The sequence below is a fragment of the Rhineura floridana genome, chromosome 20 (assembly GCF_030035675.1).
Source record: "Rhineura floridana isolate rRhiFlo1 chromosome 20, rRhiFlo1.hap2, whole genome shotgun sequence".
Lineage (NCBI taxonomy): Eukaryota > Metazoa > Chordata > Lepidosauria > Squamata > Rhineuridae > Rhineura > Rhineura floridana.
The window spans coordinates 7055999-7073013 of NC_084499.1; the positions used below are offsets into that span (position 1 = coordinate 7055999).

The 17015-nt window shown below is 41.4% G+C and overlaps 1 protein-coding gene and 1 pseudogene across 1 annotated transcript; both read right to left on the bottom strand.

Annotated features, from left to right (window-relative positions):
• Nucleotides 1–207: 207 nt before the first annotated feature.
• On the bottom strand, nucleotides 208–8191 carry DPM2 (dolichyl-phosphate mannosyltransferase subunit 2, regulatory). The gene is made up of 4 exons (XM_061603851.1): nucleotides 8083–8191; nucleotides 5411–5500; nucleotides 4771–4873; nucleotides 208–2243 (listed from the first exon to the last, which is right to left on the bottom strand). Exons 1-4 carry the CDS (start codon nucleotides 8083–8085, stop codon nucleotides 2185–2187), a joined length of 255 nt encoding a protein of 84 aa, XP_061459835.1. The 5' UTR covers nucleotides 8086–8191; the 3' UTR covers nucleotides 208–2184.
• On the bottom strand, nucleotides 3977–4095 carry LOC133374083 (5S ribosomal RNA; annotated as a pseudogene).
• Nucleotides 8192–17015: the final 8824 nt, after the last annotated feature.

The window sequence follows — 17015 nt, forward strand, 5'->3', positions numbered from 1 at the left end:
TTCTTGATCCAGAGGCAGAAAAGGGTTTTGCTTTTATATTTTTCTCCCTTCCCAGCCCCACATGCTTCCTTTCCCCTAACATTGGTGTGATGTATCTTCATTTTTATTTTTCGTTGTTTGCAAGAGCATGACCCAGAAAAACAGCTTTATAAGTACTTTGAATAACCAACAAAGATGGAGAAGAAAAAAAGACAGAGCCTGCAAGACTTTATCCATGGAGAAACCAGTCAATGCTTTATTACTAGGGCTGCCAAGATGACCCAGCCACACAGGGGGGAGGCTGAGGACACAGTTCTGAGCAGGGGAGTCCGTAATACATACAGACAAACATACAGGAAACAGAATAGTAATAATAGTAATGACAAAATGGAAATGGACTGCCCTTCAAGTTGATTCCGACTTATGGGCAACCCTATGAATAGGGTTTTCATTGTAAGTGTTGTTCAGAGAGGGTTTACCATAGCCTTCCTCTGAGGCTGACAGGCAGTGACTGGTCCAAGGTCACCCAGTGAGCTCCATGGCTGTGTGGGGATGCGAACCCTGGTCTCCCAGGTTGTAGTCCAACACTCTAACCACTATGCCACACTGTCTCTCAATTATAGTAATAGTAATGGCAATAGTAATACTACTATGAAAGAAAGAGGGATTCTAGGAAAACCGTTTATTGCAGTGAGTTCAAGACATTTTGGGCAGGAAATCCATTTTCAACTACAAGTACCGTACAAGTATTCCCTCACTTGGCCTTAAAGATGATGCTGCCATTCCCCCCTCCCATACGAACGGTAGAGAGATTTTGCAAAACGTTCTGCCTGCTTGCCAATCCCCAAGTTATCTGAGCCGAGCTCCCCTGGGCTTTTATACCTCCATTTATCCAGCTATCAGGTTAACTTCTGTTCCAATACAAAAAAACTGGAGGTCAGAAAACCACAGTAGTATTCCAAGACAACAGCAGGGGGCACTTGTGCACTGCTTGAACCCCTTGGAACACCAGGCTACACGGGCTGGTCTCAGTCAAGCTGTAAGCCAGGGACGGGTGAAATCTGTAGCCCTTCAGATACTGTTCCCATGAGCTGCAGGCAGCATGGCCAATACTCAGGGGTGATGCAATGTCGTATGGTTGTAAGTGAAGCTCTGCTCTTGTTTGGGGCCTGCTTACCTGTTGGATAACTTTGAAGTTTTACTCTGGGTCAGAGTAACAGCAAGCAGGCTGATTTCAGCTATATGCTTCAAAACTGATGTTCTCCAAAAGACTGCTACTCAACACAGTGGAAATGTTCCCAGGACCCTCTTGTGATTTTGCCCAGCAAGGGATGGGTGGGCAGGATGGAGCTGTGCTGGCTGGGGCTGGCTGGGAATTGTAGTCCAAAAAAACTGGAGGGCACCAGGCTGGGAAGGCTAATCTAAAGAAAGAACGTGGACCAAAAAGCTAAAAGGACTGGGAGGGGGAATTGAAGGAGGAGGAAGAGAGGCAGGGTAAGAGGAAAAAACGGTGTCAGCAAAATGAGGCTGGTGTGGGGAACCTTTGGCCCTCCAGATGTTGCTGAACTACAGTTCCCATCAGTCCCAGCAAGCATGGCCAGTGACCAGGGATGATGGGAGCTGTCATTCAGCATTATCTGGAGGGCCCAAGGTTTCCCCAGTCCTTGCTCTAAGCAGCAGCATTCCCTAACAGCATTTGAAAAGTGGAGGAATGCCTCTATTTAGAAAAGGCATTCCTGCCTGAGAGAGGGAATGCCTCTTAGAGCCCGAATGGGGAACCTGGTGCCCTCCAGTTGATGCTGAGACTCCCATCAGCCCCAACCAGTATGGCCAGTGGTTCAGGGATGATGGGAGTCTGGCAACATCTGGAGGGCATTGTGTTGGCTACCCGAGTGAGGCTCTTGGCAGGATAATGGGACAGCCAGGAGGACACAGGGGTGCAGAGGGCACAAAATAGCTTGGTCTACCTATCCCAGCAGGCAGCCACAGAAGAGCATCGTTTGGGGTCCCTCGGGCTATGAATCCCTTTGGTCCATACATTGGGAGGCTATGCTGACACCGGGGCAGGCTGGTGAGGATAATACTCAAGGTCCCTTGCCCTTCCCAGCATCTGCTAGGTACTGCGGGCTCAGTCATCCCAGAAAACGTGCCACTGCCACCAAGAGGTTGCAGGGTTTGTTCTGTCCTTCTTCCATCTCGGCACTTTCAGGCAGATTTCTTCCCAGATTTCCGGTTTTTCCATGTGATGGTGGCTATAAACGTTCCTACCCAACAAAAGAGAAGAGAAATCCAATTAAGGACACTGCCCTGAGCAACAGTTAACACTCCGGCGTCAGGTTACTGGAGAAAGGAAGCTGTTCTGCGGAGAGGGAGCTTTGGGAGCTGGAAGGGAAGTTGTGCCCTGCTAAAACTCTTCCCCAGATATTTCGAAGCAGGGAGGAATCTCATTCCACTCCCCTTCCCTGCTAGGCTTTAAATTATTTATTCATTTTTATTTAACAGAATGTACAGTATGTACCACTTGATTGTGAGAAAACCTGTAAATGGCTTACAAGAAACTTTAAAATTATTTAAAAAAACAGTTTAAAAAAGTAATCAAAACATTTGAGAAACAAAATAGCAGTAAACTAAAAAGAGATGAAAACACGTCAGCATCTATGATTCTGGATAGGTTTGCCTAAACAGAAATGTTTTAAGCAGGCCCCAAAAATACAGAGAAGGCACCTGCCTGAGTTCCAAGATGTAGATGCTGCCACACTAACAGGCTGATTTCTTACAAGTGCAGAATTAGTATTATGTGGCACCTGTAACAGGTCCAGTTCCACAGATTGAAGCAATCAAGCGGGCATATTTGGGGTAAGGCAATCCCAGAAGTAAACTGATCCCAAAGTGTCAAGGGCTTTATATATCAGGTTTTCTAGGTTATCATGTGAAAGAAAGAATTGAAAACAAGTAAGACAGGCTCTGCTGAGAAGTCACTTCCATCCAGACTTCTCCCTCCCTCAATTGTCACCTGGCAGGAGCTATTCCATCAGGCCACAGAACAGAAGCAGAACTACTCTATCAGCTCTGCTGAAAGACCAGCAGTTTCTGATTCTTTAAACTGTTTTCCAGTCCAGCTCGTTGCAAGGTATGGTTCAGTCCTGCTTTCCCCAGGGTTCAGGTGCATCAGTCAGTTCCCAGCAGGAGCTTGCTGGCACACCCGAACCAAGCAGGATTGAACTCACCATGCATCAAGGTTCAATCCTGCTTGCTGTAGGGTTTGAGCACATCAGCTAGTTCCTGGTAGGAAATGGCTGTCGCACCCAAACCAAGCAGTATTGAACTGCTTGAGTCAAGCAATATTGATCAGCTGATGTGTGAGGAATTCAATCCTGGTTTTTGCAGCCATGCCTCTCCATTTGCCACATACCAGATGTCACATATGTCAGGGTGGGGAGGAGGATGTGGACTGCAATCAGGCCGCACACCAGAAGTTTCCCATCCCTGAACTAGTGCCTGAATTTGCTTTTCCCCTCCACTTCAGTTTTGAGTAAAATCTTTCTGAGGGCAGGGATTTTCTTCCTGATCTTTGTAAGTCACTCTAGAAGGCTTTATTCACATGAAGAGGGGGGTTAAAAAATGCTCTAGATAAATAGTTGTGGGTTTTGGGTGCATGTGTGTGAATTATTAGAGCGTAACATTTCAAGACAATGTCCAACTTTATTATTTTCACTCATATAGTTTGACATTCTGCTTAAAATATAATTGCAATTAAGGATGCCTAATAAGTGTATACAGCACTCTTTAAACCATGACTTTCGTATATGGAACATGCAATTATGAAATTATATTTATGTTTCATGTTTACATATATAATGTTATTTATTTTGTTTGTTGTTATATGTCTTCAAGTCGATTTTGACTTATGGCAACCCTAAGAATCTTTTTTTGGATATATTCATAGGGTTTTCTTGGTAAGAGGTATTCAGAGGTGGTTTACCATTGCCTTCCTCTAAGCCTACGGCACCCAGTATTCCCAGGCGGTCTCCCATCCAAGTACTAACCAGGCCTGACCCTGCTTAGCTTCCGAGATCAGACGAGATTGGGCGTGTTCAGGGTTGCTTGGCCGTATTTATTTTGTAATGATTTTAATTTTTGCAGTAAAAATTTAAAAATCTATTTATGAGAGGTTATTCCATAATAATTTTTTTCTTCTCATCTTTAAACATGGCGTAAGAGAGCCAGTGTGGCGTAGTGATTAGACTGTTGGACTATGACCCAAGACCAGGGTTCGAATTCCCACACCAGCCATGAAGCTCAATGGGTGACCTTGGACGAGTCACCGCCTCTCAGCCTCAGAGGAAGGCAATGGTAAACCACCTCTGAATACTGCTTACCATGAAAAACCGTATTCATAGGGTTGCCATAAGTCGGAATCGACTTGGAGGCAGTCCAAGACTCTTTTTTCAAATGGGATGCCATTAGGGAGGTCATGTTTTAATTGATTAATGAATTACATCAGGGAAGAGGAATGTGCAGCGCTTCAGACATTGTTGGACAACTCCCATCATCCCTGGCCCCATGCTGGCAGGGCAGATGGGAGCTGGAATCTAATGACATCTGAAGGCTCCCCCCAAAAAAAATTTATGGCTTTTAAATAATATATTGTTTACTCCCCAGAGTATTTTATCTATTGGACAGTATAATAATGATAATAAATGAATGAACTAGTACAAAGATCCTTTGCTAAGTTCTTATCCCAAGCTTCCATCTGAAAAAAAAAACCACCAAGACACAGATCTGACTCACCTACAAACAACAGCAACAGCAGCCCTGCAACCACAGGGATGATCACAGAATATTCCCGTGGCAAAAAATACTTGTGAATCAGATGGTCGCTTTCAATGAAAGGCTGAGGGAAGACACACAAATGTCAGTGAGCGTAAGAGGAGAAAGACTTCTGCCTGCTCCCTTTAGCAGTTGCGCGTAACCTCAAAGCTGTTGCACAAAGTCCCCGGCACTTTTTTGGGGGGTGAGAGTTTGTGAAAGTTGAAGGGCTTCCTTATTAGTGGAAAGACCACAAACTCAACAATAAGGGGGGGCACACTTTGCATCCAGCAATCCCTGGATCTTCCAGTTAAAAGGATCATGCACCAGGCAATGGGACTTTCTTGGGAAAGGTCAATAGCTCAGTGGGAAGGCATCTGTTTTCCATGAAGAAGGCCACAGGTTCAATCCCCAGCATCTCCAGATCAAGACTGGAAAAGACAACAATCTAAAACCCTGGAGAACTGCTGCCACTCAGTGTAGACAATACTGAGTTAGTACTAAACCAGCTAGGCCTGGAGGACCACATTTGGCCCCAGGGCCTGAGGTTCCCCACCTCAGGATACAAGTGTACCAAAATAAAGATTTAGAAATACAATCATTAAGCAAGTAAAGACCATACCAGTATGATAATCCAGGTGGTATAGTAAGCAAAGAGAACAAGACTGAAGGCTACTAAGCCATATCCGACCAACTGGTCTGTAGCAGTGGCCTGAAACAATGGAAGGAAGAAGAAAAATGAGGGTCATTCCAATGATAAACAGTCAAGATAAAACATAGATCTGCAACTTTATTATTTGACAAAATTTGTATGCCACTTACTCAACATCAAACCTCTAAATGGTTTACAAAGAACAGATTAAAGCATTCATTAAAAATACCAATAAAAGCAGACATTAAAAATAAGTTGACATGAAATGTTATCAATATTTAAACACAGGATTAAAAAAAACCAATTATACATAATAAAAGTGCAGGTTAAAACTACATGCCTGGATAGCCTTCCTGAAATAAAGATGATTTCAGGTGTTGAAAACAGTACAGGGTTGGTCCCTGCCTAATATCTATAGGCAGGGAGTTTCAAAGAGGAAGTGCTGACACACTGAAGGACTGACTCCTTGCAAGTGATTTCAGGGTGGGATATAAGATATAAGTGGGATATACAATGAAACAACAAGATATGATTAAAACTGTCAATAACCCGTATAGTTATCTATAGCAACTTTCTGTAACTATGCAGCTATGTCCATAGGCATTTGGGAGGCCAGGAGTAAGAAAAAGGTATTTAGCTGGCATTGAAAGTTAAATGAAGTTGGTGCCAGCCAGATCTCTGGGGCAGGGCCAGGAGGGTGGTCCACAACCAGAGCGCCATTGCCGAGAAAGCTCTCTGGCAATCTATAGATCCGCTAACCCAATGGCTTGCAAATGTTTTTGCTTCTGGGCAACCTTCCAAGGGCCACATGCCTGTGGTGGATGGGGCCGGAACCAAAAGTGGGCAGAGCAACAGATGTAAATTTCACCTTTGTACACCAGGCTGGTTTCTACACACAATCACTCACACGCACGCCATCCATGCAACCAAGGAAGTGAGTTCAAGGACACATCCTAGCCAGGCAAACACTCAAGGAGTGGGTGAAGCAGGGCTGGTGAGTAGTGTGGCTTGGAGAGAATTCCAGGATCCAGCTAGAGAGGCCCAGAGGGCTGCATTTGGCCCCCCGGCCTGAGGCTCCCCACCCTTACTGTACTCTCATTTAATGATGGTCCTGCCAGAAGGGCCCCTCAGGCCAGTCAATCTCAAAAGCCAGGCAGGATGATATAGGAAGAAGCCCTCATTCAGTCCACTGACTCCTGAGCCATTCAGGGTTTTAACATGTTAGGGTTCAACAAAAATGGGAGCCGCTCAAAAAAATGGGGCAGACAAAAAAAGTCTTACCCCTTATAGATCCAACCAATCACTGCACCATGTGGGAGAAGACCTCCTACAGATACCATCTCATCAGGTGGGATGAGAACCAGGTAGGAATTGGGCCTTTAGTGTGGTACTGCCTACCTTTTGGAACTCCTTTCCATTACATCACACAGGTACCATATTTATTGTCTATTTGGCAGGTACTGAAATCTTCCTTTTTCAACAAGCCTTTTAAGTGAAGGTCTTTATCCCAATCTGTACCTGTACTGGATATGATTTGGGGGGGGGATACTTATTTATTTTTACATTTAAATCCCATCTTTCCTTCAAGGAGCTTAAGGTGGTCTACATGGTTCTCTTCCCTCTCCATTTTAACCTCACGACAACCCTGTGAGGTACGTTAAGCTGAGAGGCAGCAACTGGTCCAAAGTCACCCAGCAAGCTTCATGGCTTAGTGGGGATTTAAATCCTGGCGTCCCAGGTTCTAGTCCAACACACTAACCACTACACCATAAAACTGTTCATAATTGTTCTTTAATTGTATAATTGTTTTTAAAAAATGAAACTGGGTAATTGTTTTCATTGCTGACTTTTTATTGTGAAATCACTTCACGATATTTTATGGGAAAATGGAAATGGACTGCCTTCAAGTCAATTCCAACTTATGGCGACCGTATGAATAGGGTTTTCATGGTAAGCGGTATTCAGAGGGGGTTTACCATTCCTCCCTCTGAGGCTGAGAGGCAGTGACTGGGCCAAGGTCACCCAGTGAGCTTCATGGCTGTGTGGGGATTCGAACCCTGGTCTCCCAGGTTGTAGTCCAGCACCTGGATTTATAAATGGAGTAAAATAACTAAATAGGTTTATTGATTCCACACATTTCAGACATCTGAATTTTGAAGTGTTGTTCTCTGAATTTCCCGAGTAAGGGAAAACTCTTTCCTGAGTTTTATACACTGAATATTTTCTTACAGAAACTTGCAAATTCTGTAACTAGAAAACAATTTAAATAAGTGAATGAATAAATGAAATGCATTTTCTTTGTTTGTTTTTCTGAACGTTTATACATTATGTTTTACAATGTAAACCATTCGTTAAAATTGTTGTAAATTTGGAAATAATATTAATTAGTTAAATTGCTGGGGGGCGGTGCCAGAGAAATGTTGCAGCCCTTCCAACGCCATTCCATTTATTCCCAACGAAGGAGAGAAAAGGGGTCGTATGCTAAGTCCTACTCAAAGTAGACCTACTGAAATGAATGAACCTAAGCTAGTCATGTCGATTAACTGCAGTGAGTAGGACTAGAACTGAGCACCACCTAAAGAAATGGGCATCCCTTCTCCGGCCCTCCAACGAGACCCTAAACCAGGGCAGAAGGGACTCACCATAGCCCACCGTAGCGGCGTGACCAGCGCTAGTCCTCCCTCTGCTGAGGGGCTGCTCTGGCTTTTCCAAGGCCTGCTCTCTTACTTCCTGTCCGGCTGTCCAATCACACCTCGCAGAACTGAGAAAGAATGGGCAGACAGCAGCCAATAGTCACACAGCCATAGAGATGGGAGGAGAAGGTTAGAGCGACACATGCACATGTCGGCAGCTGAACTTCCGGTAAAGTCGAAAGCCCCTGTAGACTTGTTAAATACAATAGAGTGAACCACTGAGCACGTTTTGGTCTTACAACCTTTATTTTATATTAAGGACAAGCTGCTCCCAGTCAGAGCTTGGAAAAGTTACTTTTTTGAACTACAACTCCCATCAGCCCAATCCAGTGGCCATGCTGGCTGGGGCTGATGGGAGTTGTAGTTCAAAAAAGTAACTTTTCCAAGCTCTGCTCCCTGTTATCAGTGAACAATATTTTAACGTAACTGAAATTGGGCGGCAGCCTGCGTCCAACGCCCCAAACAATAGGGGCCAGCAAAAGAAAGGCTCTTCTTTCTCAGTTAGATATTATTTCATGTGAAACGTTTAATTTTGTTGAGTGTTCGAACCTTTTCAGTGCTTCTACTCGGAAATAAGTTTCATTCATTGGCTTCAGTGCGACTTTCTCCCAGGTAAGTATGTATGGGACTGCAGCCTTAAGCACTGAAGAGGGCTTCTTCTTTTTTGGGGGGGGAAGAGTTGGTTGAGAATTCAAACCAGTTTCAGCCCACCTGCAGTATTTCCTTTGGAAAAACATTGCAGGATTATGGTCAACTTCAGCCCAGCTTGCAGTGTAGGGCTGACGACAACTCTGGACACCACTGCAGGGGTGCTGTGTACAGTACTTTCGGCCTGATGTCAGCACCCTAATTAAGCGCAGCGTTGTTGATTCTCTCTACACTCTCCTTCTCTGCCTCAGCCTGATCTCCAACCTGTCATCAGGGTGAAATATGATCAGACTACATGGCAGCGTAGTCTCAGCCTCGGCTCTCAACGTAAGAATGTCAGAATGACCTACACTGCAGGGCTGTCATCAGCCACTCTTCAATCTGCAAAATGTATTTTAATTACATTTTTTTTTTAAAAAAATCGTTGTCACTGGCTTTCATACTTTGTAAACCATTTCAAAGGCTATTTTGAAATTAAATGGTATATAAATGGACAACAACCTGAATTTGCGTGGGAATTTGCATTGGCAGGGTTGTTTTTGTTAGGCTGCAAAACTATAGATAGATATAAAATAGCAGAGGTGGGCAACTTTTTTCTGTCGAGGTCCACATTCTCTCAGGGATAACCTGGTGGTGGGCAAGGCAGAAACAGAAAGAGGGCAGGCCCAGAATGAATACGTGGGACCCCCTCCGTTTCTTTCTCAGGCTTCCACCACCTTCTCCATTGCCCCCTCCTTGCCTTTCACATTAAATTAAGCTAGGCTGCCAACCCCCATTTTACTTGGAGCAGCACCCGCATTAGAAAGAGCAAAAAACTAATTTCTTTGCTGCTATAGTATTTGTTTGTTTGATGATGGAGTAGCCACATGGATGTTCAGTTAAGAGCATCATTAAAAGAGGGCGTTTCCCCACTGATTCCTATGGGCAGCTTTCACTTACGCCCAGGGGGCCTTCAAACATGACTTCTCCCTATGAACTACTAGGAAATGTCAGGTGACACCATTTCCTGCCTTCTTCCGAAAACTATTATTTAAACAGGCCTCTCCCTTTTTAACAAGTATTTATGGATGTTTTGTTGATGTTTATAATATTTTAGGGATACTTTTACTGATTTTATTATAATTTGCATGTTGTATACAGCCTTGATATACTTTTATGAAAGTGCACGTTATAAATAAAGAAAATAAACTCTCAAACGGACGAGCGGCTATAACCTTTGGAATCTCTATGGTGAAGTCCCACCACACCAGTGGAGGCTGGCTTTGTTAGCCCCACCAACCTCAGCCGGCCCTCGCCTGCCTGCCTTACTGACAACTCAGCTGAGCCTGCCTTGGCTCCGGCTCCACGCCTTCCACGCCACCAGTCCCAATAGGCACCAGCTGGCCCTGCACACCAGCCCTATACGATAGATACACACACCTTTCTAAATGGTATACATAGGACTCAAATGGTGGTTGTTTTGGACCCCCACGTCCCTCCTGGCAGAAGTAGGTGGCTGGTGCCCATTGGGACTGGTGGAGCAAATTGCAGAGGGACCAACACTAGGTGGAGTCAGAGGCAACTCATACTAGTTTGTGCCATCCTTCCATAGTGAGAAAAATGTAAGAATTCAGGATGTTTGCAGAGGTGTGTAATGAGGCAACAAGTTGTTGTTGCTGGAGGCGGCGCTGCTGCCACCACCCTTTCCTAAAGTAACATTAGCAGCAACAACAGGCATTCCTACATTTTCTAACTCAGGTCTTATTATGTGTGTGTGTGTGTATAAATAGAAAAAAACTCTTTACGATTGCAACCCTACACAAATTTACCTGTAAGGCATTGCTCCTGGAGTAGACATGCATAGGACTGCCGTGCAAATTTCAAGTATAGTGAAATATACGTTAGTATACTATATTTATACAAGAGGCAGTGATGGCCAGCAAACCTGGATGACTTTAAAAGAGAATGAGACAAATTCATGGAGGATAAGTGTGTGAATGGCTATTCGTCACAAGAGCTCAGCTCTGCTTCCACAGTCAGGAAGTTTACTTCTGAATACCAGTCGCTACAAACCACAGGAGGGGAGAGTGTTCTTGCTCTCAGGTCCTGCTTTTGGGGTTCCCACAACGGGCATCTGGTTGGCCACTGAGATAACAGGATGCTGGACTAGATGGGCCCTCTTTGGTCTATTCCAGAAGGTTCTCTACACATGGACGTATGGAAACTTTTAAAAACAGTGTGAAAAAGAACAGAGAAACCCCATGTTAAAAGAACTGATTTTTCAACACATGTTTTTTTTTTGTAATAATTTTTATTATTCAAATTTTTATAAAACAAACACAACAAAATCAAACAACAAAAACAATACAACAAAAATAAAAAGAACTTGACTTCCGATTTGTTACAGATCAGCTATAAGTATATAATATATATCAAACCTGTCCCCTAAAACATACGAAATTCACTTTTTTCCATAGTCTATCTTAATTAATCGTCAAATCCCATTATCATCATTTCATTTTTTTCTTTCAACAAAAAGTCCAAAAGAGGCTTCCATTCCTTAAGAAATGTATCTGTCGTTTTTTCTCTGAGAAGGCATGTCAATTTGTCCGTCTCTACTAAGTCCATTAATTTCAATAGCCATTCTTCCATTGTTGGTATTGATTCCATTTTCCATTTTTGTGCATATAATAATCTTGCTGCCGTAATCATATATAATATTATTCTTCCATATTTCTTTTCCTTTTGTTTATCCATATAACCCAATAAAAAAAATTCTGTCTTTGACTGAATGTTTATCTTGAAGATTTTTTGCATCATCCTACCTATCTGTGCCCAAAATAATTTTGCCTGTTTACACGACCACCACATATGATAAAAAGATCCTTCTTGTTGTTTACATGTCCAACATACATTAGAAACATTACTATACATTTTTGACAACTGTTCTGGAGTCATATACCAACGATACATCATTTTATAAAAATTTTCTTTAAGATTATAGCATAATGTAAATTTCAAACCTTTTTTCCACATATTTTCCCATTGATCCATTTGTATATTATAACCAAAGTTTTTTGCCCACTTGACCATACACTCTTTTACTTGTTCTTCTTCCATGTCCATTTTCAATAAAAATTTATACATTTTTGCAATTATACATTCATCATTTGTACACAAACCTATTTCAAAATCAGATTTATTTATTTCAAACCCATACATTTTCTTGTCCATTTTGTATCTTTCTAACAATTGTAAATAGGCAAACCATTGTGAACTATATCCTTCCTTTATTAGTTGTTCTCTCTCTTTCATTATATATTCTCCATGCACATTTTCTAATAGTTCTTGGTAAGTTAACCATTTCTCTTTTCCAGCCATTTCTCTTCTATAAAATGCTTCTTGACTTGAAACACAATGTGGTATTTTAGAAAAAAACCTTGTTTTGTATTTATTCCATATTTTCAACAAAGGACGTCTTATAAAATGATTATTAAAATCCACATTAACTTTTACTTTATCATACCATAAATATCCATGCCATCCCCACTTCAAGTTGTGACCCTCCAAATCCAATAATCTTTTATTCCTCAATACAATCCATTCCTTTATCCAGACTAAGCAACAAGCAGCAAAGTAAAGTCTCAAATTTGGTAATCCCAATCCTCTTTCTTTGGCGTCTTGTAATAATTTAAATTTAACTCTTGGTTTTTCCCCCTGCCAAACAAATTTAGAAATATCTTTTTGCCATTGTTTAAAAGGTAAATCAGAGGATATGACAGGTATTGTTTGAAATAGAAACATCATTCTCGGCAATACATTCATTTTTATTACAGATATTCTACCCATTAATGACAACTGTAATTTATCCCATTTTAACAAATCTTTCTTAATCTCTGTCCATAATTTTTCATAATTATTATGAAACAACTTTGAATTTTTATTTGTCATAATAATACCTAAATATTTCACCTTTTCTTCTATTTTAAAATCTATCTTCTCCATTAACTCTTTTTGATCCCTTAAAGATAAATTTTTCACCATCTTTGTTTTTTGGTTGTTGATCTTAAATCCTGTTAATGGTCCAAATTCTTCTAGTTTATCCATCAATACTTTGATTCCTTCCAAGGGATTTTCTAATACAATTATCAAGTCGTCAGCAAATGCTCTCAATTTATATTCCTCTTTTTTTATCTTTATTCCCGAAATCCTTTTGTTTTGCCTTATGTCTCTAAGCAGCACTTCTAGAACCAAAATAAATAAAAGAGGGGACAGTGGACATCCCTGTCTTGTACCCTTTTGTATTTCACATGAGTCCGTTAAATCCCCATTGACAATTATCTGTGCCTTCTGTGATGTATAAATCGATCTGATCCATTTTATAAAATTATCTCCAAAGTCCATTTGCTCTAGAACCTTAAACATAAATTTCCAATTCAAATTATCAAATGCTTTCTCAGCATCCAAGAAAATCAAAGCTGCTTGTATGTCATTTCGTTGTTCTAGATATTCCAACACATTCAAAACATTCCTGACGTTATCACGTAATTGTCTTTTAGGTAAAAACCCCGCTTGATCTTCCTGAATAAATTGTTGCAATATTATTTTCATTCTTTCAGCCAAAATCATTGTAAAAATTTTGTAGTCATTATTCAATAAAGATATTGGCCGATAATTTTTTGTTTTGGTTAGATCCTGCTCCTCTTTAGGTATTAATGTTATATTGGCATTTTTCCAACTATCCGGTATCTTCCCCTCTTGCAAAATAGAATTCATTGTATACTGTAAAGGTAATAAAAGTTCCTCCTCCAAACATTTGTAATACATTGCTGATAGTCCATCCGGTCCTGGCGCCTTTCCTAATTTAATTTTACTTATAGCCTCAGATATTTCTCTTGACGTAATAGGACCATTAATAGCTTGTCGCTGAAAATCTGTAATTTTAGGCAAATTCTGTTTAGATATATACTCTTCTATTTTTTCAGAGGGAATTTCCTGACACTTGTACAAAGTTGAATAATATCGATGAAAAACCCTTTGGATTTTTATATTGTCTGTCAACATCTGATCTCCTTCTTGTATATTTAAAATAAGATGTTTTTGTCGTTCTTTTCTTAATTTATATGCTAGCAATTTCCCCGGTTTATTTGCAAATTCAAAAGTCCTTTGTTTAGCAAAGTTTAATTTACTTTCAATTTCTCTAACTGTCAACATTGACACTTGTTTCTGTAACATTTTAATTTGATTTACAGTAGAAGTTTTAGTTGGATTCTTTTTCAATTCTTCCTCTTTTTGTTTTATTTCTTCCAAGATTAATTGCATTTTCTGTTGTTTCTTCTTTTTTAATTCAGAATTACATTTAATAAAATATCCCCTCATAAATGCTTTACTTGTATCCCAAACAGGTGTGTCAAAAGCAAGCACCATGAAATGTACAAAGCGAGAAAGGCCCTTTTACGATAACAAAATGTCTTGCGGCACCTTAATTCTTTTTTAAAAAAACATATACATTTGTTAGATTTTTAAGGTGTCCCAGTCTGTTGATTTGCCACAGGAGAGTGAAACTACTACCCTTCAAATAATTATTTTCTGAGTCTACGCCATAGCATTCTTTGCTAACATTTTCAGGCCTGCATCTTCGCATCCTTAACTTCCAATGCACCACACACCTCAAGGTCTAGAGCAGGGTTTCCCATAGTTGATATTGATCCCCTGGGGTCAAAGGGACTGTGCAGGGGGTAAATAAAGACCTAGGGGTGGAATTGTGAGCCTCAGAAATAAAAGGCATGGCCATGTACAGAGTACATCATCCTTGCCAATGAACCCATTTTCATACACTTGCCAAAGCCCATCAGGCCCATTCATCTCATTAGAGAAGATTACAAGTACAGTATCATTTTCACTTGTTGTACTTATTTTTTTACATTTTATAATTCCTAGTAATGGGGATTGATGATTATTAAACATAGATTATATATTGATATTTCTTGACTTTATGTTATTTACATACATTCCTAAGTATTGGTTTGGGGTTGATGGCAACTTCCTAAGCTCATCAAGGGGTCAGCGAATTCAGAAATTTGGGAAACCCTGGTCTGGAGCAGGAGTTCTTAATTAGAGGTGCATGGAAAGACTTCCATGAACTGGGTGCAAAAAAACAATTTCCAATGCAACAACATGAATTTGATTTATTTATGGAAGTCCATCGCTTTTGTCAGATTCTCAAAAGGGATCTGTGACCCCCAAAAAGGTTAAGAACCATTGGTCTAGAGCAATGGTAATCATGGCAATGGTTAACTTTCAATGTATTTCCCGCAAACCAAAAAAGTTTGAGAACCACTGGGCTAGAGCAGTGGGCTGAAAACAACAGAATGAAATTCAACAGGGATAAATGCAAAGTTCTACACTTAGGAAAAAACCCAAATGCAGTTGTAACAGTGGTTCTCAAACTTTTTTGGTTTGCAGGGCACTGTAAAACATATATAAATTTCCTGGCGCACTTAGTGTACAAAATTAAAAATATATTAATATATTTTAAACTATGAATAAAAATAACTATAGAAAATTATTACTTACCCTATACAGATGGGTTTCTTCTCATTTTTAAAATATACTTTCATAATATTTGAGGCACACCTAGTGTGTCTGGGCACACCGTTTGAGAATCACTGAGTTATAAGATGGGGGATACTTGGCTCAGCAATACGACATGTGAGAAAGTTTGTGGAATTGTTGTTGATCACAAGCCGAGTATGATCCAACAGTGCAATGTGGCTGCAAAAAAGGTGAATGCTATATGAGGCTGCATTAACAGAAGTATAGTTTCCAAATCTCATGAAGTATTAGTTCCCCTCTACTCAGCACTGGTTAGGCCTCATCTTGAGCCCAGTTCTGGTCTCCGCACTTCAAGAAGGATGCAGACAAACTGGAACAGGTTTAGAGGAGGGCAACAAGGATGATCGGGACTGGAAACAAAGCCCTATGAGGGCATGCTTAGCCTGGAGAAGAGAAGGCTGAGGGGAGATATGATAGCACCTCTTCAAGTACATGAAAGGTTGCCACACAGAGGAGGGCCGGGATCTCTTCTCGATTGTCCCAGAGTGCAGGACACAGAATAATGGGCTCAAGTTACAGGAAGCCAGATTTCGACTGAACATTAGGAAAAACTTCCTGTCAGAGCCATACGACAATGGAACCAATGACCTAGAGAGGTAGCAGGCTCTCTGACACTGGAGGCATTCAAGAGGCAGGTGGCAGCCATCTGTCAGGAATGCTTTGATCTGGATTCCTGCATTGTGCAGAGGGTTGGACTCGATGGCCTTATAGGCCCCTTCCAACTCTACTATTCTATGATTCTATGAGGCACACAGCCCCATGTTAGACCAACTCAGGCAGCAATCCTTCATCCACGTACATTGAAGCAAGCCTTGTTAAACTCAATGGGTCTTACTTTTGAGTAGACACAGAATTGCTGCCAGAATCCCCTCTTCTCAACCCATCTAACACTATCGCCAATCCAACAGAGTGCACTTCAGACCAACACTTCATCTGCTTTCATCTTCTCTAGAGCTGCAAACAGTGGAGGGCAAAAGGGGGCATGGCCCCACCAGCTTCAATCCGCTCCCAGCCACTCACCACCTGCCTGCCTTCTTGCTTACAACTAGTCTGTGGTGGGGGGCTGGCTGCCAGCTTTGTCCTCCTCCTTAGTCTCAGTGTTCCCATTTGAACTCGGCAGTGGGGAGGATGGGAACAAACCAAGAATGAGTGGGTTCTGCCTGTCATTGGCTCTGGCTACACATACTGTTCGGGCTCCCTGCCTTCCGACCCACCAGTCCAAGTGGGCACCAGCCACCACTGGCTGCAGACATTCTTTGGGCCTAGATGCTACGCTAGACAAGGGATGCAGCAACTGATGTTGATTAGTGCTTTGTGTGTACCTTCTGTCCACATCAACCCATTTATGGAGTGGAAGACTGTTTCCGCATCCATGAGAAGGGAGTTTTAGGTAATTATGGTTCCTGTTGAGTTAACTGCACTGCATTCCTCATGCTAATAAAAGAGATCTTTAGCTTAGTCAGCATTCATGTTCTCCCTTTTAACTGGAGGGATGGGGACACAAAATTGAGGCTTGTAAAATTATGCATTGGGCAGGATAGAGAGATTTTTTTCTTCCAAATTTCAAATGCTTGTTTTATGGATAAATCAATGGATATGATGGGCTGTAGATTCAGGACAAAAAACTCTTTCCTCACACA

Excerpts from the sequence above, each read along its gene's own strand:
- DPM2 (XM_061603851.1), bottom strand. Across the intron at positions 4,874-5,410 it reads CCACCTGGATTATCATACTG|CCTTTCATTGAAAGCGACCA; the intron begins GTATGGTCTTTA and ends GTCTTCCCTCAG. Across the intron at positions 2,244-4,770 it reads GCTGTTGCTGTTGTTTGTAG|GAACGTTTATAGCCACCATC; the intron begins GTGAGTCAGATC and ends TTTGTTGGGTAG.